General features: G+C 37.3%; 1 protein-coding gene across 2 annotated transcripts in view; it reads right to left on the bottom strand.

The window, feature by feature from the left end:
* Positions 1 to 25,445, bottom strand: part of CENPP (centromere protein P) — a 238,686-nt gene that overhangs the window by 161,025 nt on the left and 52,216 nt on the right. For both annotated transcript variants that reach the window (XM_061200616.1, XM_061200617.1), the window contains exon 5: positions 1,775 to 1,871. In XM_061200616.1, coding sequence (XP_061056599.1) covers positions 1,775 to 1,871 — 97 coding nt within the window. The remainder of the gene's footprint in view (positions 1 to 1,774; positions 1,872 to 25,445) is intronic.

Raw genomic sequence — 25,445 nt, 5'->3', positions numbered from 1 at the left:
TTAAAAAAACTGGAAAAACCCACCAAAATTCATATGGAATCTCAAGGGACTCCAAACACCAAAAAGAAATTTGAAAGGAAGAACAAAATTGGAGGATTCACACTTCCTCATTTCAAAATGTAACTACAAAGCTACAGTAATCAAAAGTGTGATACTAGCATAAGGACAGACGTACAGACCAATTGAATAGAATAATGAATCCAGAAACAAACCTTTGCATATATAGTCAAATGATTTTTGACAAAGGTGTCAAGATCACTCAATGAGAAAAGGACAGTCTCTTCAGCAAGTGATGCTAGGAAAACTGGATATCCACATGTATAAGAATGAAGTTGGACTGCTGGCTTACAGAATATATAAAAATTAACTCAAACTGGATTAAACACCTAAACTTAAGAGCTAAACTATAAAACTCTCAGGAAAAAATAAAGAGAAAATTCTTTATGATGTTGAATTTGGCAATGATTTCCTGGATATGACACCAAAAGCACAGGCTACAAAAGAAAAGAAAATAAATTGGACTTCATCAAAATTAAAAATTTCTATGCATCAAAGGACACTATTGAGAGAATGAAGGAATGGCAAATTAGTGTTTAATGGGACAGATTTTTACTGGTGATGGTTGCACAACAATGTGATGTTTCTTTCCATTCTAGTAACCTTGTCACAAGCAAAGGATCAGCTCAAAGAAGCACTTTATCCTCTACAGGAAAAACACACCAATTATACTTCTACACTTGCCTTAAAAGCACCTAGAGGAAAATCAGTTTGAAAATGGGACTAGTGCTCACATTTCCCACAACCCATTCTAATGTATAAGTAAATGGCCGTATTAGGTGATTCATTACCATAACTGCCAGCAGACTTCTCAATCATTACTGTATTTTACCAATTCTGAAGAAGAGCTATTTAATTGTTCTGGTGCAAGAGCACCTGCAAGTAAACAACATAATCCTGAGCACTCCTCAAGGGACCACAGTACAGGTACAGTACAGGTACTGACATATTTCATTCTAAAGAAAATCTTATGCTTGACAGATATTACTAGCTCAACCAAATAAAATGCAAATAATGATGATGATGATAAAAAAAAAAAGAATCCAAAATAAATGAGAATTAGTACCAGTCATAAAAACAATAGTCACGGACTCAGGATTTTGAGGGAACCTGAACCTTGAGATATTATTTATGTTAACTCTTTCAGAACTGGTTTCTGTGTGCATCACTGCTGTCAATAATTTGATACTATCTAACTAAGTAGGACCTGGGGGATTACAATGCAGCCAAATATAGTTCTAGTTATGACAGAAAACAAAGGGAATTAAAAAAAAGTCTCTGAATGTATCTGTATCAGACCTAAGAAGCATTACTTTACAAGAATCAGACTTCAATATTTAAACTTGAAATATACAATAAATAAGAAGCTCAAAATACAGAGTGTGGCTCAGGAAGTAAAGATTACACTGTGACGTTACAAGGCTGCTACGCCTATGTCCTTTATTAGCATTTGGCATTTTACTTCAAGTGTCCTTGACAGATTAATTTTTCAAAATGTGTACTGTAAAATAAGTAAGACTATATTCTTTCAATATAAATGGTTAACTGACTTGTATAGAAGAATTCCTCCTTCATTTATTCCAAATAACTACAAATCTAGAAGCCAATAAAAACATTTTCTATTGTTTGAAAACTTTAAGAATGTTATCTTAAACCCCCAAATTAACATCAGCTTCACTTTCCATATACGTTTAAATTGAAAGACTTTAGACTCTACCTTGAAATGTTTAAATGTGCGCTTACGATATTCACACCATTCCACAAAGAAGTGTAGGCTTCGGAAAAACATAAACAGATCTCTTCTTTCTTCTGCTCTGTAGAAATAAAAGGCTCTATGATTAATAAATATCGTTTATTATCGTTCATTTAAGCCCTCCATCTGGCTTTATCTTATTATTGTTTTTTATAGATCCGACACTAAAGCTAAAAAAGTACTTAATATATTTCTATACACTGAACTCTGCCCTTTTGAATATGTGCCCCTGTGTGATTTCTCAGGCTGGAATTCCCTTTTCTCCATCTTCAAATGTTTAAATCCTACCCATCTTTCAAGATATCACACAAATGCCACTTTCTCCTTGATGTCTCATTTGATGACCTGTGGTATAATAAAGAATATATCTGGCCTTTGTCACTAGTTCCTAACACAGAGCTTCAAACACTCTTGGAATTCCTGAGTGACAAGAGTGCCTTTTTTAAGCTAATGAGGTGAATCAGGGTGGTCCCTAGGTAGCCTTAGGATGGGGACTGTTCACCAGAAAGACCAACCACATGATTTAAAAGTTGGAACTGTGGGCTCACCAGTTCTCCAGGGAAGAGAGGGGAGCTGGAGGAGTTTAATCACATGGCCAATCATGACGCCTATGTAAGGTAACCCCAATAAAACGTCTGGACAACAAAACTCAGTGGCACTTTCAGGTTGGTGAACATGTGGATGTGCTAGGAGGCTGATGTGCCCAGATTCCATGAAGAGAGGGCACAGAAGCTCTATGTTTATCCTCCTCCCCCAGCCCCCACGGCACCCCACCCCACCCCTAGACCTTGGTCTATGAATTGTTTCCATTTGGCTGTTTCTGGGTTGTAACTTTTACTGAAGTCTAGCAGTCTTATGGAGGACTTTGCCCTTAACCTGTGGGTCTCTGCTAAATCTGGGTAGTGTCAGAATTGAACTGAATTACAGGACACCCAGTTGGTGTCACAGATTTATTGTGTCTCACCACCACACCATATGTCCTATTCCAAAATAGCTAGAAATAATTTCATTCCTATGCCTATGAGCTCCCATAGGCATTTAGCTCAATTCTCTTAATACTATACCTATTGTTATATTGACACCTACAAACACTTCTGAGCAACTTATAGGCAAGATGCACGTGTTCATTTAATCATTCATTCGATAAATGATTGTGGGAGTAGAGTTCCCATTCTAGTCACAGTAGAGTAAGCACATTGAACCTGAAGTCTCCCATTAATTACAATTTAGAAACATGGAAATAACACATAAAGCAAATATTGGAAGATTCTGATATGTGGACAGAAGAAGCAAAACAGGTAGAGACTTCAGGAATTAAGGGAGGACCAGATAATGAGTTCCTTGGGGTTCATTTTTACCTCTTGTACATCCCAATCTGGATGCTAGAGCAGACTGAAATTAAAAAAACAAACAAAAAGGCCCAGGGAAAGACTGCTCCTTCTAGCCAGCAGAAGTCATACAAGATGAGGAGTGAAGACACTGGTTTTAGTGATGATTATCTGGACTTGACACCAAAAGCTAAGGCAACAAAGCAAAAATAAACACGGGACTACATCAAACTAAAAAGTCTCTGCACAGTAAAGGAAACCATCAACAAAATGAAAAGGCAACTTGGCAAATGGGACAAAATACTTGCAAACCAAATATCTGATGGGGTTAATATGCAAAATATATAAAGAACTCACATAACCCAATAGCAAAAAACCCAAACAATCAGATAAAACAGGCAGAGGATCTGAATATAAGCATACCTCAGAGATATTGCAGATTCAGTTCCAGACCACCACAATAAAACAAACATCGCAATAAAGCGAATTGCACAGATTTTTTTAGTTTCCCGCATATTAAAGTTATGTTACACTATAGCTTCATGTCTAAAAAAAAAAAGCAACAAGGTACAGGTCTTCCCTGGTGGCGCAGTGGTTAAGAATCCACCTGCCAATGCAGGGGACCCGGGTTTGAGCCCTGGTCCGGGAAGATCCCACATGCCACGGAGCAAATAAGCCCGTGCGCCACAACTACTGAGCCTGTGCTCTAGAGCCCACAAGCCACAACTATGGAGCCCACGTGCCACATCTACTGAAGCCCGTGCACTCCAGAGTCTGTGCTCTGCAACAAGAGAAGTCACCGCAATGAGAAGCCCACACACCGCAATGAAGAGTAGCCCCCGCTTGCCGCAACTAGAGAAAGCCCGCGTGCCGCAATGAAGGCCCAACGCAGCCAAAAATAATAAATAAAAATAAATAAATTAATTTTAAAAAAACAAGGCATATATCTTAATTAAAAAATACTTTAGGAGTGGGGGAGAAATAGGTGAAGGGTACGAACTTCCAGTTATAAAATAAATAAGCCACAGAGATGTAATATACAGCATAAGGAATATGGTCAATAATATTGTAATAACTTTGTATGGGAATGGATGGTTACTAGACTTACCATGGTAAACATTTCATAATGTATGAAAATGTCAAAACACTATGTAGTACACCTGAAACTAACATAATATTGTATGTCTACTATATTTCAACTTAAAACTAAGTTTCGGGACTTCCCTGGTGGTGCAGTGGTTAAGAATCTGCCTGCCAATGCAGGGGACATGGGTTCGAGCCCTGGTCCGGGAAGATCCCACATGCCGCGGAGCAACAAAGCCCGTGCGCAACAACTACTGAGCCTGCGCTCTGGAGCCTGCAAGCCACAACTACTGAGTCCACGTGCCACAACTACTGGGGCCTGCGCGCCTAGAGCCTGTGCTCTGCAGCAGGAGAGGCCACCGCAATGAGAAGCCCGCGCACTGCAACGAAGAGCGGCCCCCGCTCACCGCAACTAGAGAGGGCCTGCGCGCAGCAACGAAGACCCAACGCAGCCAAAAATAAATAAATAAAATAAAATAAATTTATTAAATAAAAAAAAAATAACTAAGTTTCTATAAGATATAAATACACTTGCTATATATTTGGACCCAATCAGTCCATGTCTGATTGAGGACTCCTGAATATTAAACTGATCTAATGTTCACAATAAAGAGGAAAAAGTTCACAAGAAAAAAAATCACTTTACTGCTAAAAACTGCTATCCATCATCTGAGCATTCAGCAAATCTTTTTGCTGGTGGAGGGTCTCTCCTCGACATTGATGGATGCTGACTGATGAGGGATGTTTACTAAAAGTTGGCATGGCTGTGGCAACCACCACCTTTATTCTTCAAATAAGACGACAATGAAGCTTGATGCATTAAGTGACTCTTCCTTTCATGAATGATTTCTCTGTAACATGCAATGCTGTTTGATAGCATTTCACCCACAGAACTTCTTTCAAAACTAGCGTCAATACTCTCAAACCCTGCCACTGCTTTATCAACTGGATTTATGTCACAGTCTAAATCCTTTTTTGTCATTTCAACAATCTTCACAGCATCTTCACTAGGAGTAGATTCCATCTCAAGAAACCACTTTCTTTTTCTTCATCCGTAAGAAGCAACTCCTCATCAATTAAAAGTTTTGTCATGAGATTGTAGCAATTCAGTCACATCTTCAGGCTCCACTTCTAATTCTAGGTCTCTTGCTATTTCCACCACACTTGCAGTTACTTCCTCCACTGAAGTCTTGAACCCCTCAAAATCATCCACGAGGGTTGGAATCAACTTCTTCCAAACTCCTGTTAATGTTGATCTTTTCACCTCTTCCAATGAATCATGAATGTTCTTTCTTTTTTGTTTTTTTTTGTTTTTTTTTCTTTTTTCTTTTGGCTGCGTCGGGCCTTAATTGCGGCATGTGGGATCTTCGTTGAGGCATGCGGGATCTTTCGTTGCGGCACACAGGATTCCCTCTAGCTGTTGCGTGGGGGTTTTCTCTTCTCTAGTTGTGGTGTGCAGGCTCCAGGGCACATGGGCTCTGTAGTTTGCAGCACGCAGGCTCTCTAGTTGAGGCGCGCACAAGCTCAGTATTTGTGGCGCGTGGGCTTAGCTGCCCCGCAGCATGTGGGAACCTAGTTCCCCAACCAGGGGTCAAACCCACGTCCTCTGCATTGGAAGGTGGATTCTTTACCACTTGACCACCAGGGAAGTCCCATGAATGTTCTTAATGGCATCCAGAATGGTGAATCCTTTCCAGGTTTTCAACTGACTTTTCCCAGATCCATCAGAAGAATTCACTATCTATGGCAGCTACAGCCTCACAAAATATATTTCTTAAATAATAAGACTTGAAAGTTGAAATTATCCCTTGATCCATGGGCTGCAGAATGGATGTTGTGTCAGCAGGCATGAAAACATTAATATCATTGTACATCTCCATCAGAGCTCTTGGGTGGCCAAGTGCGTTGTCAATGAGCAATAATATTTTGAAAGGAATCTTTTTTCTAAGCAGTAGGCCTCAACAGCGGGCTTAAAATATTTAGTAAACCATGTTGTAAACAGACATGCTGTCATCCAGGCTTTCCATTTATAGAGCACAGGCAGAAGAGATTTAGTATAATTCTTAAGGGCCCTAGGAATTTTGGAATGGTAAATGAACACTGGCTTCAACTTAAGGTTACCAGTGGCATTAGCCCCAAACAAGAGAGTCAGCCTGTCCTTTGAAGCTTTGAAGCCAGGCATCGAATTTTCCTCTCTAGCTATGAAAGTCCTAGATGGTATCTTCTTCCGATATAAGGCTGTTTTGTCTACATTGAAAATCTGTTGTTTAGTGTAGCCACCTTCATGGATTATCTTAACTATATCTTCTGGATAACTTGCTGCAGTGTCTACATCAGCCCTTGCTGCTTCACCTTGTACTTTTATATTATGGAGATGGCTTCTTTCCTTAAACCTCATGAACCAAACTCTGCTAGCTTCAAACTTTTCTTCTGTAGCTTCCTCACCTCTTTCATCCTTCACAGAATTGTAGAGTTAGGGCCCTGATGTGGATTAGACTTTGGCTTTAAGGGAATGTTGTGGTTGGTTTGATCTTCTATCCAGACCACTAGAACTTTCTCCATAGGTGCAATAAAGCTGTTTCACTTTCTTATTTGTGTGTTCACTAGAATATTACTCTTAATTTCCTCCAAGATAGACAGATAGATATACACACACGTAGAGATAAATATCCCTATCTATCTAATGGAATATTATTCATCCATAAGAAGAAGGAAATCCTGATATTTGTAACAACATGGTTGGACCTTGAGGACATTATGCTAAGTAAAATAAGTCAGAGACAGAAAGATAAATACTGTATGATCTCACTAGTATGTGGAATCTAAAAAACAAACAAACAAAAAACAAACTCAGTTGCGGAGAACACATTGATGGTTGCCAGAGGCAGGGGGTATGAGGTCGGCAAAATGGGTGAGGGTGTTCAAAAGGTACAAACTCCTAGTTATAAAATAAGTAAGTCATGGGGATGTAATATACACCATGGTGACTGTAGTTAATAATACTGTATTGTATATTTGAAAGTTGTTAGAAGAGAAAATGTTAAAAGTTCTCATCAGAAAAAAAAAAAGTAACTGAGTGGTTATACATGTTAACTAGAGTAATTGTAATGATCATTTCACAATTTATACATATATCTAGTCATTATATTGTACACCTGAAACTAATATAATGTTATATATCAACTATATCTCAATAGAACAAAACCAATGTTCAAAATCATGCAATTTAATCTACTGGACATAATATTAATAAAGTTTCTTTTGTGGTTTATTACTTAATAGCAAAAGTTTTCAAAAATTAGGCAATAAAATTTTTGATGCAGTTAAAAAAAAGAAAAAAAAAAAAGATGAGAAAAGGGAAACCATGCAGTACAGAACCCTAATGCCAAAGAGGAGCCATGTCCCTAATCCTCCCAATTAGGCAACTAGTACTGCTGGTAATAAGCAAAAGCATAAGCATATGGATCAAGGGAAGAGAACTGAGAGTCCAGAAATACAATCATAGATCTATGGTCAACTGATTTTCAACAAGAGTGCCAAAACCATTCAATGGGGATAAGAATAGTCTCTTCAAAAACTGGTACTGTGACAACCAGATATCCAAATGCTAAAGAATGATGTGGCACCCTTACTTTGCACCATATGCTCTAAACTCTAAATGGATCAACGACCTAAATATAAAAGCTAAAACTATAAATTCTCAGAAGAAAACACAGAGGCAAATATCGACCTTAGATTTGGCTGTGGTTTCGCAAATGACAATAAAATCATGAACATCAAAATAAAATATAGATAATGTAGACATCATAAAAATTAAAACTTCTGTGCATCAAACGACATTATCAAGAGTGGAAAAACAAACTACACAGTGGTATTTGCAAAATATATATCTGAAAAGGGTCTAGAACCCAAAATATAGAGAAAACTCTTAAAACGCAACATAAAAATCGTAAAAATGCTGTAACAAGCTATCATGAACATGGTTTAAAGAAATACAAAAATAGAAAATATCAACAAAGAAATAAAAGATAATAAGAAGATTCAAATAATTTAGAACTGCAAAATACAATAACTTAAATACAAATCTCATCACAGTGGGCTTCCCTGGTGGCGCAGTGGTTAAGAATCCGCCTGCCAATGCAGGGGACACAGGTTCGAGCACTGGTCTGGGAAGATCTCACATGCTGTGGAGAAGCTAAGTCTGTGCGCCACAGCTACTGAGCCTGCGCTCTAGAGCCCGCGAGCCACAACTACTGAGCCCACGTGCCACAACTACTGAAGCCTGTGCGCCTAGAGCCCATGCTCTGCAACAAGAGAAGCCACCTCAATGAGAAGCCCGCGCACTGCAACGAAGTGTAGCCCCCCTTACCGCAACTAGAGAAAGTCCACGTGCAGCAACGAAGACCCAATGCAGCCAAAAAAAAAAAAAAAAACCTCATCAGAAGTGTTCCATAGCAGAATGGAGATGGCAGGGGAAAGAAACTTAAAGATAGACCAATAGGAATTATTCAATACCAACAGAGAGAAAAAAGATTGGGGGGAAAAAAGGTAAGAGATCCTCAGAGAGTTGTGAAATAATAACAAAAGGTTTAACCTTCATGTCATCAGTCTCAGAAGGAGAGGGGAAAGGGCCTGGGACTGAAAAAATATTTGAAGAAGTAAGGACTGAGTACTTCCCAAACTTGACTAAAAAAATATACCTACAGATTCCCAAAGATGTCTAAGTCCAGAGAAATGATGATCACATTTCTAAAAATTAAAGACAAAGAAAGTCCTTGAAAGCAGGCACAGAGAAATGAGGCATTATAAATAAGGGAACAATGGTTTGAATAACTGTCTATTTCTCATCAAAAACCATGGAGGCCAGAAGCAAGTGGCACAACATTTTTTAAATGTTGAAAGAACAGAACTGTCAAACTAGAATTCTATATCCAGAAAGAATCTACCTCAAGAATGAGAGTAAAGACATTCTCACATGAAGAAAATTAAGAAAACTTGTTGCCAGAGCCATCATTCACTTAGTTTCCTTTAACTCTTTGAGCATATTTAAAACAGTTTCTTTGTCTAATAAATCCAAAGTCTGGGCTTCCTCAGGGACAGTTTCTATTGATTGATTACTTTTTTCCCTGTGCATGGGCCTTACTTTCTTGTTTTGTTTTTCGTTCTGCCTGTTTTGTAATTTTTATTGAAAACTGAACATTTTAAACACTATAGTGTGGCAATTCCTGGAATCAGATTCCCCCTCTCCCCAGGGTTTGCCGTTGTGCTTCTTGTTCCTTTTGTTGGTTTAGTGACTTTTCTGAACCAATCTGTTGAGTCTATTTTTTGTTGTGCATGACTACATAAGTCTGCTCAATTAGCTAATATTTTGACAGAGATTTACTTAAACACCTTGAACCCATGTCTCCAAGTCTTTGCCAAGGGGCTTTCTCTTGGGCATAGCTTCAATACTCAGCAAGGCAAATGACAATACCACCTTAGCTTTCACTTCTTGCTTTTGCACAGCCTCACGGTCAGCCAGTAGTGAGAACTTAGGTCATCTCAGGTCTTTCCTGAGCATGCACACAACCCAACACATGGGCAGGACCTTCTAGAGTCCCAGGGATAGGTCAGAGATTTTTGAAGTCCCTAGCCATTGCATTCTACAGCTTTTCTTTTTAAGCTTTTTCGTTAACCTATTAATTGCCCCAGCTGTTATCCACCGCCTCAGGCACCCATGAAGTTTAAAAATCGCCTTCAGTGAACTCCCTGGCAGTCCAGTGGTTAGAACTCAGCGCTTTCACTGCTGGGGCCCAGGTTCGATCCCTGGTCGGGGAACTAAGATCCCACAAGCTTCATAGCGTGGACCAAAAAAAAAAAAAAAAAAGCCTCCAAATATCTTCAACAAATTCTCCCAGAGAAAAGCCTTTCACACTAGATTAGTTCTGAGTCAGGTCAAATAAACACAGCCTTGAAAGTGAGATCTTCCAGGGAATAAAGAAACAGGTCAAACAATGACAATTTACTGGGAATGTGGCTTTGAAGGAGTTTGAACCTATTCTGCTCCCTCTGGTGGCTGCCAGGCTTGCTGGTTATCACCAGGATTACAGGCTTTTTGTTGTCAAGGCTAACACAGAGCTGGTAAAGGAGAGATAGGTATAGGGCATTTAAAAAACACAAAGCTCACTCTTGTTATCACGATTCTGCCGTTTTTCCTGAATAAATGCTCCCTGGATTGCTACAACCCTTTGGTTCATTTCTAGAATTCCAAAAAATTTGATTCTGACAGTTTTGGCCAGTTTTTTTGTTGCTTTTAGAGAGGAGAGAATCTTCAAAGGTACTTACTTACTCTGCTAGTTTCACTGACATCTATGCCTTGAATTTTAAAAGGACTCAGCCAGGGCTCTGTATTAATCATGTCTTTTATTTTCTGTATTCTGATGCTTTGACATCTGGGGCCTTGCTGACCCTGAAGAAACTGTGCCTCCCAAGGTTAGCCCATTCCTAGAGATAGTAAACAACTTGCTCCTGAATGCTTTTCTAACGTGATACAACCAGTCCAGAACCCATATCTCAACCACCTCCTTTATATTTGCTATTCCCCTATCCACTTGCTCAGGGCTAGGTACCAGAGGCATCTAGTGACAGCCCCTATGACCCACAGCCTCCTGAAATTATTCAAACTAGCCAACCTAAGCCTGCTCACCCTGACTCACCTTTTCCTTACCTCAGAAACCACAGTAAAGGCTCTTGACCAGTTGCCCGTTCTCTGTCTCCTGACCTACTCTAGTGCTTCTCCCTGTGGTCCCCAGTGGCATGATGTACCCCTCCCTCTTAGGAACCAACTAAGTAACAAACTATCTTTTCAATGGTAATCGTCTTCCTGATCTGTTGGCCTTACCATACTCAAATAATTTTTTTAAAAACCTATTAAAATAGGTTCCCATGCATTTATTACTAACTTTTAAACATTAGCCATGTAGTATATATGAGCATAGATGTTTATTTCACATGTAAGCTGTTGGTTCCTGTAGATAGCAAAAAGACTACCCCAGAACACATAAACAGTAGTGGTGAGGTTTATTCTCTCCATACTTGGTCACTCAGCCAAATTGTCCTGTAACCATGAGTTAATAAACTCATTGGAACTGCTTCTCAGAGGGACCTCACCAAACTAGTCTTCGTGGAAGCTATAGTGATATTTCTATGAAGGTAACTAATTTGGTGCAGCTGTTAATCACTGAGTAAATGGCCCTCTGAAGCTGCTTTGAAGCTAATCTTGGTGAACTTATCAGAACTTGGGATAGTAAGTAACTTGTGGAAGTCAATAAGGGGATTAATTGAATTGTGATTCTTGGAAAATGACCTAAATTGCCTCAGACATATGAAAAACGAGCATGTCTGCATAATAATCATTCAGCTTACCTGTACAATGACTAATCTGAGGAGCAGTTTTGTCCTAAATCCCTTCCAGTTACAGCTTTTTACACTTTTCTGTGCTTTTTTTTTTTTTTCTTCAAAAATAACAACAGAAATAGTGAAAAAAGCATCTGCCACATAGAATTCATTCTCAAAGAATCCTTGTAACTCGATCAGTTGAGTATATTGTAAATAGTGGTGGACATGTATTCTTACTGAAGGAGTTTAGGAATCTATGCCACAAGTAATATCACACAATAGGGAATCTGTAAGATGAAGTAATTCCATTTAGAGTGGGTGGCCCAGAGAAACAGTGCTTTGTAGATCCAGTTTCGCTGAGAAGCATTCCCCAAATATTGGCAATCACTCCATGTTGTAAAGGGGAGACCTAGCTCATGGATATTCTTCAAATAGCTCTACTATTCCAATTCCAATAAGTTCCATTATTTCTCAGAAATATTTTTATTCTTTGATTTGTTATTCTTCATATAAACTTTTGGAATGGGGCAGAAGCTTGCAAATACTTTTATCCAGTTACTTCATTTTGCAGATAGAACTCCACAGAGTTTAAATATCTTTCCTAATTCAGTGGTTAGTCATTAGTTTAAAGGAAAAAACCCAACGAAATGTGTTATATGAAGGTACACTGTCCTTGTTATCACATATTTGTGATTTATACTAAGGATAAGATATGCATACTAAGTGATTATAATGCAAGGCAAAATAGGATTCACTTTTAGAGAGTACCTAGAGTTGGTAACCAGCTGGGTACAATTAGGCAAGTTTAGCTCCCTGACTTACTCATAGTCACCCTCTCAGTGAGGCCTTCTCTGACCATGCTATTTAAAAATGGATACCTCTCCCTCATCCTGTACATTCTCTATTTCCCATCTCACTTTATTTTCCCCCATACCATTTATCTCTATCTAATATATTATTCATTTTATATATCAGTTTATTTATTGCCTTTTCCTCTTCCTAGAAAATAAGTTTATGAGGGCAGAGATGTTTTGTTAACTGCTACATATTAAGCACATACAATGTTTGCCACGTAATAGGTATGCACTTACATTCCCATAGCATTTATCCCATCATCATTTACCACACGTTATTGGTTTTGCTCATTTACTAGTTTGTCAGCTTCATGAAGTCAGAAACTATGTATCTTTTGTTCAGTTATATTCTTAGAGACTAATACAGTACAAAATACATAATATGCTTTCAACACGCATGTATTTATTTTTTTTTAAGTTTTCATACTGGGGCAGGAGAGGTATATTTTAAGCCTGGAAAGTCTTTTTATCCCTGAATATAAGGAAGTGCTCAAAAATATGAAAAGAAGAGTAAAGAATTATAAACCTTTAAAAAAAAGAATGAATGATATCATATCTATAGTAAATAGATATGTATACATATACACACATATTGATACACAGGGGTGAAGGGAGATATATTTCTTAAGCACAAGGACTAATGCTTATTGAGAAATGTAAAGGGAAGTGCTGGAGTTGAAAAATCATCATTTTGCAACCACCACAGTAAAAAGTAGATCAGATATGAATCACCAGGGGTGCTAAATATAGGGAGAAATTTTAATGAAGAGTAGTATCTGCATGATCATAAAGTATCTCCCCATAGACTGTCTATTAGTTGTAAGGGAGGAAAAAAAGCAGTGATGATACAGTGGAGAATCAGGCAACAGTTTGACTGATGATCAAAATTAACATCACCTGTGAGGGACAGCTATCTGAGACAGACAAAACATCGCCTATACAGTATTTTGCCTGACAATACATAACAGTAATTGATGATGAGAAAAAAAATCAAAGACTAAATTAAAAACATTCTATGAGTGGCAGGGAGGGGGAGGTGGAAGATCTGTATTTTTTAAAGATGGCAAAGTCATAAAAGGCTCTAGAATTGCTCCAGATTAAAGAAATCTATAAGACATGACAGCTAAATGCAATACTTTACCCTAGCCTGGATCACGTACTGCAGAGGAAAAGAAAATACAATAAAGGACATTATTAGATCAAATAACCAAATTGGAATATGGATGGCAAAGTAGATAAAAGTATTATATCAATGTCAATTTATGGAGTCAATCACAGTACTATAAGAGAATATCTCTACTCAGATTGCACACCAAAGTATCTAGGAGAACACAGCCATGATATATGCATCAGGAAGAAAAACAGAAATGGTAAAAATCTGGGTAAATATAATAATCTATCACTTTTAAATTCTTTAAATTATGTATCATGGTTGAGAGTAAAAAACCATTACTGTCTGATGGGGTTTTCAGTGCATACATATGAATGTAATTCACATAAAAACTATAACATGAAGCAGGGAGAGAAAGGGATCTATACTGTTATAAGGATTCCCAGACTGTAATTGCAGTGGTAAAGTATTAAATCTAAGTAGACTGTTAAAAGTTAGCTTATGCAGTTGAAATCCCTCCAGCAGCCAATAATAATAATAATATAATAATAATAATACTTTTTAACGTCTGACAGAAGAAATTACTCTCCAAAGAATATAGGTCCATAAAGAGCAGTAGTTACTTCATTAGAGCTTACAAGGCCAAAATGACAAGATGTTTTAATCTCCATTAAACAAGGGAGCAAAAAATAAGCTCTTAATCATGTGATGAGGGAGTGAGCCAAGAAATAAATCTTAAAAACTACAATGGCCAAAGTTTAAACACACACACACACTACAGACACCCAGAGAAAGAAAAAGACTGTTCTCTTACATAACTTTTTTAAAAGAACTGTATTTAAAAGTGGATTAAGTCACAATTCCTTCACCCCCATTCACATCTCCACAGTCTTCCATTATAGAAAGAAAGTGTGTGTGTGTGTATGTGTTTGTGAGAGAGAGAGTGTGTGTGTTGGTGTGTGTGTGTGTATCGGCTCTTAGAGCTGTAAGAGTGATTGCAATTTATCTATTTTCCCAAGCATAGTTCAAACTTCACTAAATGTAAAACAGATGTTATGTATTTCCTTCACAAAATGTTGACAGTGGCACATTTCAAATGCAACTAGAGTAATCAAAAAGTAAAGTAACTCCAAATGTCTCTTTCTCAAGGATAAAGCAAAGCATAGAGAGAAATTTGGAATAACACTTTAAAACTTTTATTTAAAAATTAAATTCCTAGGAATATTAGGTCTAAAATCAAATGATTATCAGAACTTAATTCACTAAAATATTATCAGTTACTCTCACACACTGCCGGTGGGGATGCAAAATGGTATGGTCACTCTGGTAAACACTTTGGCAGTTTATTACAAATTTAAACATATTCTTATCATATGACCCAGGAACCCCACTTCCGGTTATTACCCTAGAGAAAAGAAAACTTACATTCACATAAAAACCTCTATTGAGCAGCACTATTCATAATCACCAAAACTGGAAATAACCTGAATGTCCTCCAATAGGTGAATGGATAAACAAACTATTATCCATAAAATGGGATACTACTCAGAAATGAAAAGACAGATGAATCTCAAAGGCATTATGCCAAGTAAAGAAGCCAGTCTCAAAAGGTTACACACTGTGTGATTTCATTTATTTGACATTTCGTAAAAGGAAAAATTCTAGTAATGAAGATCAGAGCAAGTTTTGCCATGGGTTAAGAGTGGGGAGAGGGTATAAGGGCTTTTTTGCATTGATGGAACTGTTTAATACCCTGATTGTAGTCATGAGTACACAGGAATGATCTAATCAGAATAACACAGAAGGAAAAAATTGAATTAAATGAACGGAGCCACAGGGACACGTAGGACAATACCAAACGATTTTACATTCATGTCATCAGAGACCCAGAAGCAAAGAAGAAAAAGTGTTGAGTGAAAAAAATATTTGGAGAAATAATGGCTGAAAACTTCTCAAATTAGGTAAAAAGACATAAACTTACAAATTCAAGAAGCTCAGAAAACCCCAGGGAGGATAAAATCAGAGAAATCCATGCTTAAACACATCATAATCAAACTATTGAAAATTAAAGAAAAAGAAAACTTCCTGAATCAGTTAGAGGAAAACAGATACATATCATATAGAAGAACGGGGATTCCAAGACAGTGGATTTCTCAACAGAAACAATGGAGGCCAGAAGGAAGTAAAACAACATTTTCAAAGAACTGAAAGAAAAGAACTGTCAACCCAGAATTCAGTATATCCAGTGAAAATACCCAAACACATGGCAGCTAAACAATATGTTACCAAATAACCAAGAGATCACTGAAGAAATCAAAGGGGAAATCAAAAAATACCTAGAAACAAATGACAATGGAGACACGACGATCCAAAACCTATGGGATGCAGCAAAAGCAGTTCTAAGAGGGAAGTTTATAGCAATACAAGCCTACATCAAGAAACAGGAAACATCTCGAATAAACAACCTAACCTTGCACCTAAAGCAATGAGAGAAAGAAGAACAAAAAAACCCCAAAGCTAGCAGAAGGAAAGAAATCATAAAGATCAGATCAAAAATAAATGAAAAAGAAATGAAGGAAACAATAGCAAAAATCAATGAAATTAAAAGCTGGTTCTTTGAGAAGATAAACAAAATTGATAAACCATTAGCCAGACTCATCAGAAGAAAAAGGGAGAAGACTCAAATTAATAGAATTAGAAATGAAAAAGGAGAAGTAACCACTGACACTGCAGAAATACAAACGATCATGAGAGATTACTACAAGCAACTCTATGTCAATAAAATGGACAACCTGGAAGAAATGGACAGATTCTTAGAAATGCACAACCTGCCAAGACTGAACCAGGAAGAAATAGAAAATATGAACAGACCAATCACAAGCACTGAATTTGAAACTGTGATTAAAAATCTTCCAACACACAAAAGCCCAGGACCAGATGGCTTCACAGGCAAATTCTATCAGACATTTAGAGAAGAGCTAACACCTATCCTTCTCAAACTCTTCCAAAATATTGCAGAGGGAGGAACACTCCCCAACTCATTCTACGAGGCCACCATCACCCTGATACCAAAACCAGACAAAGATGTCACAAAGAAAGAAAACTACAGGCCAATATCACTGATGAACATAGATGCAAAAATCCTCAACAAAATACTAGCAAACAGAATCCAACAGCACATTAAAAGGATTATACACCATGATCAAGTGGGGTTTATTCCAGGAATGCAAGGATTCTTCAATATACGCAAATCAATCAACGTGACACATCATATTAACAAATTGAAGGAGAAAAACCATATGATCATCTCAATAGATGCAGAGAAAGCTTTCGACAAAATTCAACACCCATTTATGATAAAAGTCCTGCAGAAAGTAGGCATAGAGGGAACTTTCCTCAACATAATAAAGGCCGTATATGACAAACCCACAGCCAACATTGTCCTCAATGGTGAAAAACTGAAACCATTTCCACTAAGATCAGGAACAAGACAAGGTTGCCCACTCTCACCACTATTATTCAACATAGTTTTGGAAGTGTTAGCCGCAGCAATCAGAGAAGAAAAAGAAATAAAAGGAATCCAAATCGGAAAAGAAGAAGTAAAGCTGTCACTGTTTGCAGATGACATGATACTATACATAGAGAATCCTAAAGATGCTACCAGAAAACTACTAGAGCTAATCAATGAATTTGGTAAAGTAGCAGGATACAAAATTAATGCACAGAAATCTCTTGCATTCCTGTATACTAATGATGAAAAATCTGAAAGTGAAATTAAGAAAACACTCCCGTTTACCACTGCAACAAAAAGAATAAAATATCTAGGAATAAACCTACCTAAGGAGACAAAAGACCTGTATGCAGAAAATTATAGGACACTGATGAAAGAAATTAAAGATGATACAAATAGATGGAGAGATATACCATGTTCTTGGATTGGAAGAATCAACATTGTGAAAATGACTCTGCTACCCAAAGCAATCTACAGATTCAATGCAATCCCTATCAAACTCCCACTGGCATTTTTCACAGAACTAGAACAAAAAATTTCACAGTTTGTATGGAAACACAAAAGACCCCGAATAGCCAAAGCAATCTTGAGGACGAAAAATGGAGCTGGAGGAATCAGGCTCCCTGACTTCAGACTATATTACAAAGCTACAGTAATCAAGACAGTTTGGTACTGGCACAAAAACAGAAATATAGATCAATGGAACAGGATAGAAACCCAGAGATAAGCCCACGCACATATGGTCACCTTATCTTTGATAAAGGAGGCAAGCATATACAGTGGAGAAAAGATAGCCTCTTCAATAAGTGGTGCTGGGAAAATTGGACAGGTACATGTAAAAGTGTGAAATGAGAACACTCCCTGACACCATACACAAAAATAAACTCAAAATGGATTAAAGACCTAAGTGTAAGGCCAGACACTATCAAACTCTTAGAGGAAAACATAGGCAGAACACTCTATGACATAAATCACAGCAAGATCCTTTTTGACCCAGCTCCTAGAGAAATGGAAATAAAAACACAAATAAACAAATGGGACCTAATGAAACTTAAAAGCTTTTGCACAGCAAAGGAAACCATAAACAAGACCAAAAGACAACCCTCAGAATGGGAGAAAATATTTGCAAATGAAGCAACTGACAAAGGATTAATCTCCAAGATTTACAAGCAGCTCATGCAGCTCAATAACAAAAAAACGAACAACCCAATCCAAAAATGGGCAGAAGACCTAAATAGACATTTCTCCAAAGAAGAGATACAGATTGCCAACAGACACATGAAAGAATGCTCAACATCATTAATCATTAGAGAAATGCAAATCAAAACTACAATGAGGTATCATCTCACACCAGTCAGAATGGCCATCATCAAAAAATCTAGAAACAATAAATGCTGGAGAGGGTGTGGAGAAAAGGGAACACTCTTGCACTGTTGGTGGGAATATAAATTGATACAGCCACTATGGAGAACAGTATGGAGGTTCCTTAAAAAACTACAAATAGAACTACCATACAACCCAGCAATCCCACTACTGGGCATATACCCTGAGAAAACCATAATTCAGAAAGAGTCATGTACCAAAATATTAATTGCAGCTCTGTTTACAATAGCCAGGACATGGAAGCAACCTAGGTGTCCATCATCGGATGAATGGATAAAGAAGATGTGGCACATATATACAATGGAATATTACTCAGCCATAAAAAGAAATGAAATGGAGGTATTTGTAATGAGGTGGATGGAGTTAGTCTGTCATACAGAGTGAAGTAAGTCAGAAAGAGAAAAAGAAATACAGTATGCTAACACATATATATGGAATCTAAGGAAAAAAAAATAAAAAAAAAAGGTCATGAAGAACCTAGTGGCAAGATGGGAATAAAGACACAGACCTACTAGAGAATGGACTTGAGGATATGGGGAGGGGAAGGGGTGAGATGTGACAGGGTGAGAGAGTGTCATGGACATATATACACTACCAAATGTAAAACAGATAGCCAGTGGGAAGCAGCCGCATAGCACAGGGAGATCAGCTCGGTGCTTTGTGACCACCTAGAGGGGTGGGATAGGGAGGGTGGGAGGGAGTGAGATGCAAGAGGGAAGAGATATGGGAACATATGTATATGTACAACTGATTCACTTTGTTATAAAGCAGAAGCTAACACACCATTGTAAAGCAATTATACTTCAATAAAGATGTTTAAAAAAAAAAAAAACGAAAAAAAAAAAAAAAACCTACTTAGGGAGACAAAAGACCTGTATGCAGAAAACTATAAGACATTGATGAAAGAAATTAAAGATGATACAAATGGAGAGATATACCATTCTTGGATTGGAAGAATCAATATTGTGAAAATGACTGTACTACCCAAAGCAATCTACAGATTCAATGCAATCCCTATCAAATTACCAATGGCATTTTTTACAGAAGTAGAACAAAAAAATCTTAAAATTTGTACGGAGACACAAAAGACCCCGAAAAGCCAAAGAAGTCTTGAGGGAAAAAAACGGAGCTGGAGGAATCAGACTGACTTCAGACTATACTATAAAGCTACAGTAATCAAGACAATATGGTATTGGCATAAAAACAGACATATAGATCAATGGAACAGGATAGAAACCCAGAGATAAACCCACGCACCTATGGTCAACTAATCTATGACAAAGGAGGCAAGGATATACAATGGAGAAAAGACAGGCTCTTCAAAAAGGGGTGCTGGGAAAACTGGACAGCTACATGTAAAATAAAGAAATTAGAACACTCCCTAACACCATACACAAAAATAAACTCAAAATGGATTAGAGACCTAAATGTAAGACTGGACACTATAAAACTCTTAGAGGAAAACATAGGAAGAACACTGTTTGACATAAACCACAGCAAGATCTTTTTTGATCCACCTCCTAGAGTAATGGAAATAAAAAATAAATAAACAAATGGGACCTAATGAAACTTAAAAGCTTTTGCACAGCAAAGGAAACTACAAACAAGGTGAAGAGACAACCCTCAGAATGGGAGAAAATATTTGCAAATGAATCAACAGACAAAGGATTAATCTCCAAAATACATAAGCAGCTCATGCAGCTCAATATTAAAAAAACAAACAACCCAATCCAAAAATGGGCAGAAAACCTAAATAGATATTTCTCCAAAGAAGACATACAGATGGCCAAGAAGCACATGAAAAGCTGCTCAACATCACTAATTATTAGAGAAATGGAAATCAAAACTAAAATGAAGTGTCACCTCACACCAGTTAGAATGGGCATCATCAGAAAATCTACAAACAGTAAATGCTGGAGAGGGTGTGGAGAAAAGGGAACCCTCTTGCACTGTTGCTGGGAATGTAAATTGATACAGCCACTATGGAGAAGAGTATGGAGGTTCCTTAAAAAACTAAAAATAGAATTACCATATGATCCAGCAATCCCACTACTGGGCATATACCCAGAGAAATCCATAATTCAAAAAGACACATTCACCCCAATGTTCATTACAGCACTATTTACAATAGCCAGATCATGGAAGCAACCTAAATGCCCATCGACAGACAAATGGATAAAGAAGATGTGGTACATATATACAATGGAATATTACGCAGCCATAAAAAGGAATGAAATTGGGTCATTTGTAGAGATGTGGATGGACCTAGAGACTGTCATACAGATTGAAGTAAGTCAGAGAGAGAAAAACAAATATCGTATATTAATGCATACATGTGGAACCTAGAAAAACGGTACAGATGAACCAGTTTGCAGGGCAGAAATAGAGACACAGATGTAGAGAACAAACATATGGACACCAAGCAGGGAAAGTGGAGGAGAGGGGGGGGTGGTGGTGTGATGAACTGGGAGATTGGGATTGACATATATACACTAATATGTATAAAATAGATAACTAATAAGAACCTGCTGTATAAAAAGATAAAATAAAATTCAAAAAAAATCTAGTGAAAATATCTTAAAAAATGAAGGTATAGTAATGACATTCTCAGATGAAAGAAAACTAAAAGAATTTGTCCAAGTGAACCTACTCAGAAAGAAATGCTAAAGAGGGACTTCCCTGGTGGCGCAGTGGTTAAGAATCCGCCTGCCAATGCAGGAGACATGGGTTCGATCCCTGTCTGGTCCAGGAAGATCCCACATGCCACAGAGCAACTAAGCCCGTGCACCACATCTACTGAGCATGTGCTCTAGTGCCCGCGAGCCACAACTACTGAGCCCGTGTGGCACAACTACTGAAGCCCGTGCACCTGGTGCCTGTGCTCCGCAACAAGAAAAGCCACCACAATGAGCAGCTCGCACACTGCAACAAAGAGTAGCCCCCACTCACCTCAACTAGAGAAAGACCACACACAGCAACGAAGACCCAATGCAGCCAAAAATAAACAGAATAAAATAAGAAAAAAACTTCCTTTAAAAAAAACTCAAATTAAAGTGGAATTTTGAAAAGTACTCAAAGAATGCAGAAAAGACATGAAAGGGAAAAATATAAGAAAAAAACAAAGAGAATAAAAACCGCTAAGTGGGTAGATCTCAATCCAAACAGATCAACAGTTACATTAAATGCAAATAAATCAAATATCTAAATGTAATTGGTAAAATTATAAAAATTTCTAAAAATTTTGTAGATAATCTTTATGACCTGAGGTTAGGCAAAAAGTTTTCAGACATCATACCGAAAAACATGAGCTTAAAAAAAAAAAAAAAAAAAAAAGGTAAACTGTCATTTTGAAACCAAAATAATTCTGCTCTTTGAAAGATACTGTTAAGAAAATGAAAAGACAAGCTACTGAACGGGAGAAATTATTTGGAAACTGCATATATGACAAAGGACTTACATGCAGAATAGATAAAGAACTCTCAAAACAACAGTGAGAAAACAACCTAAAGAAGCAATAAGTAAAAGAACATAAGCGTCACCAAAAAGGATAAATAGATGGCAATTAAGCACATGTAAAGATGCTCACATTATTAACTGTTAGGAAAATGAGATTACACTACACTTCTACTAGAATGGATAAACTCAAAAATATACACAGGAACTTCCCTGCTGGTTCAGTGGTAAAACTCCGTGCTCCCAATGCAGGGTGCCCAGGTTCGATCCCTGTTCAGGGAACTAGATCCTGCATGCATGCTGCAACTAAGAGTTCGCATGCCACAACTAAAAAAAACCTAAACAACTAAGAGTCTGCATGCTGCAACTAAAAAAAAAAAAAAAAAAAAGATCCCGCATTCTACAACTAAAGATCCTGCATGCCGCAGTGAAGAAGCTGCGTGCTGCAACTAAGACCTGGCGCAGCCAAAATAAAAATAAATAAATAAATATTTTAAAATAAACATACATACAAAGTCTTGGAGATCATGTAGAGTAATAGGAACACTCATATATTTATTGCTGGTGGAGATGCAAAATGGTAAAACCCTCTGGAAAATGGCTCGGCAATTTCTTTTCTTTCTTTCTTCTTTTTTTAATTGAAGGATAGTTGATTTACAATGTTGTGAGCTTGGCAATTACTTATAAAGAAAAACATGTGCTTACCATATGACCCACCTGTCCAATTTCCAAGTATTCATCCTAGAGCAGAAGTCATCAAACTTTCCTTAAAAGTCAGATAGTAAATACATCAGGCTTGCAGGCTATGTGGTCTGTATTGTAATATTGTAAAATTACTTCACTCTGCCATTTTACAATGAAAGCAACTATAAACAATACTTAAGGAATGGGCATGATTCTGTTTCAATAAAACTTCTTTTATAAAAATAGGCAGTTTGTCTGTGAATCAAAGTTTGCCTATCCCGGCCTAAGAGGAATGAAAACTTATGCTCACACAAAACCCTCTACACAAATGTTTAGAGCAACTTTATTCATAAGAGCAAAAAACTGAAAACAACCCAAATGTCCTTCAATGGGTAAATGGATAAACAAATTGTGCATTACCCATATAATAGAATACTACTCACCAATGAAAAGGGGAAAAAAAACTATTGATACATGCAAACACATGAATGAATCTCAAAGGAATTATGTTGAGTGAAATAAACTAGTCTTGAAAGTTTGCATACCATGTGATTCCATTTGGAAAAGGCAAAACTCTACTGATGAAGAACATACCAATGATTGTCAGGGCATAGGAGTGGAAGTAGGGGTCATATCTAAAAAGGTCAGCAAGAGAGAGTTTTTTTAGTATTATGGAATTGTTCATTATTCCGATTATAGTGGTAGTTATATGAATTTATATTTGTGTTAAATTGATAAGACTTCTATGACAGAAAAGTCAATTTTATTGTACGTTAATTTAAAGATATAAAAATCATGAAAGAAGGAAGAGAAGGAAGGAAGGAGAGAGCAAGGGAGGTAGGGAGGAAGGGAGGAAGGAAGGAAGGAAAGAAGAAAGAAAAAAGAAAGAAGGGAAGGGAACGGAGAAAGGAAGGAAGGAAGGAGGAGAAGGGAGAAAGGAAAGAAAGAAATGGAAGAAAGAAAAGGAAGAAAGGAAAGAAAGAAAAAGAAAAGAAAGAAAGAACAGAAAGAAGAGAAAAGAGAAAAATTACAAAAGAGGTCACACAGAGAACTCTGAGGAATGACTAGTCCTGACAGTGAGATTGAAAGATCAATGGATGGGTTTAATACCTGATTAGATACAATTTGAAGCAATAATTATCCTTCACTAGAATATACATCTAAGGAGATAATCTAATTACATGGAAAAGCAACCATTAAAAAAAAAGATTCTTTGTTTTTAAAAAAGAAAAGAAAATTTGAAAATGAGATACACAGAACTTTTACAGATGACAAGTACTGTCAGTGATATTTAAGACTCAATGGATAAACAAATGTGACCTAATCAAACTTACAAACTTCTGCACAGAAAAGGAAATCATAAAAAAAAAACGAAAAGACAACCTACGGATGGGAGAAAATATTTGCAAATGATGTGACAGGCAAGGGTTTAATCTCCAAAATACACAAACTGCTCATACAACTCAACAACAAAAAACAAACAATCCAATTGAAAAATGGGCAGAAGACCTTAACAGACATTTCTCCAAAGAAGACATACAGATGGCCAGGAGGCACATGAAAATATGCTCAACATCACTAATTATTAGAGAAATGCAAAACTACAATTAGGTAGGTACCAACTCACACCACTCAGAATAGCCATCATTAAAGTCTACAAATAACAAATGCTGGCAAGGGTGTGGAGAAAAGGGAACCCTCCTACACTGTTGGTGGGAATGGAAGTTGGTACAGTGACTATGGAAAACAGTATGGAGGTTCCTCAGAAAACTACAAATAGAACTACCATATGATACAGCAATTCCACTCCTGGGAATATACCCAGACAAAACTATAATTCAAAAAGATACATGCGCCCCTATGTTCATAGCAGCACTATTCACAAGAGCCAAAACATGGAAGCAACTTAATGTCCATCAACAGATGAATCAATAAAAGATGTGGTACATATATACAATGGAATACTACTCAGCCATAAAAAAGAATGAAACAATGCCATTTGCAGCAACATGGATGCAACTAGAGATTATCATACTAAGTGAAGTAAGTCAGAAAGAGAAAGACAAAACCAGTCCCTCCCTTCAGGAAACTTGCATAAGCCTCTTAGATAGCCTCATCCACCAGAGGGCAGACAGCAGAAGCAAGAATTACAATGCTGCAGCCTGTGGAACAAAAACCACATTCACAGAAAGATAGACAAGATGAAAAGACAGAGGGCTATGTCCCAGATGAAGAAACAAGATAAAACCCCAGAAAAACAACTAAATAAAGTGGAGATAGGCAACCTTCCAAAAAAATAATTCAGAATAATGATAGTGAAGATGATCCAGGACCTTGGAAAAAGAAAGGAGGCAAAGATTGACAAGATGCAAGAAATATTTAACAAAGACCTAGAAGAATTAAACAAACAAACAGAGATGAACAGTACAATAACTGAAATGAAAACTACACTAGAAGGAATCAATAGCAGAATAACTGAGGCAGAAGAACGGATAAGTGACCTGGAAGACAGAATGGTGGAATTCACTGCTGCGGAACAGACTAAAGAGAAAAGAATGAAAAGAAATGAAGACAGCCTAAGAGACCTCTGGGACAACCTTAAACACAACAACATTCAGATTATAGGGGTTCCAGAAGGTGAAGAGAGAGAGGGGACCAGAGAAAATATTTGAAGAGATTATAGTCAAAAACTTCCCTAACATGGGAAAGGAAATAGCCACCCAAGTCCAGGAAGCGCAGAGAGTCCCATATAGGATAAACCCAAGGAGAAACACGCTGAGACACATAGTAAGCAAACTGGCAAAAATTAAAGACAAAGAAAAATTATTAAAAGCAGCAAGGGAAAAACGAC

This window comes from Eubalaena glacialis, chromosome 9, assembly GCF_028564815.1.
Source record: "Eubalaena glacialis isolate mEubGla1 chromosome 9, mEubGla1.1.hap2.+ XY, whole genome shotgun sequence".
In the NCBI taxonomy this organism is placed as follows: Eukaryota; Metazoa; Chordata; class Mammalia; order Artiodactyla; family Balaenidae; genus Eubalaena; species Eubalaena glacialis.
Note: the sequence above shows the minus strand (reverse complement) of the source record. Positions and strands in the feature narration are given on the sequence as shown.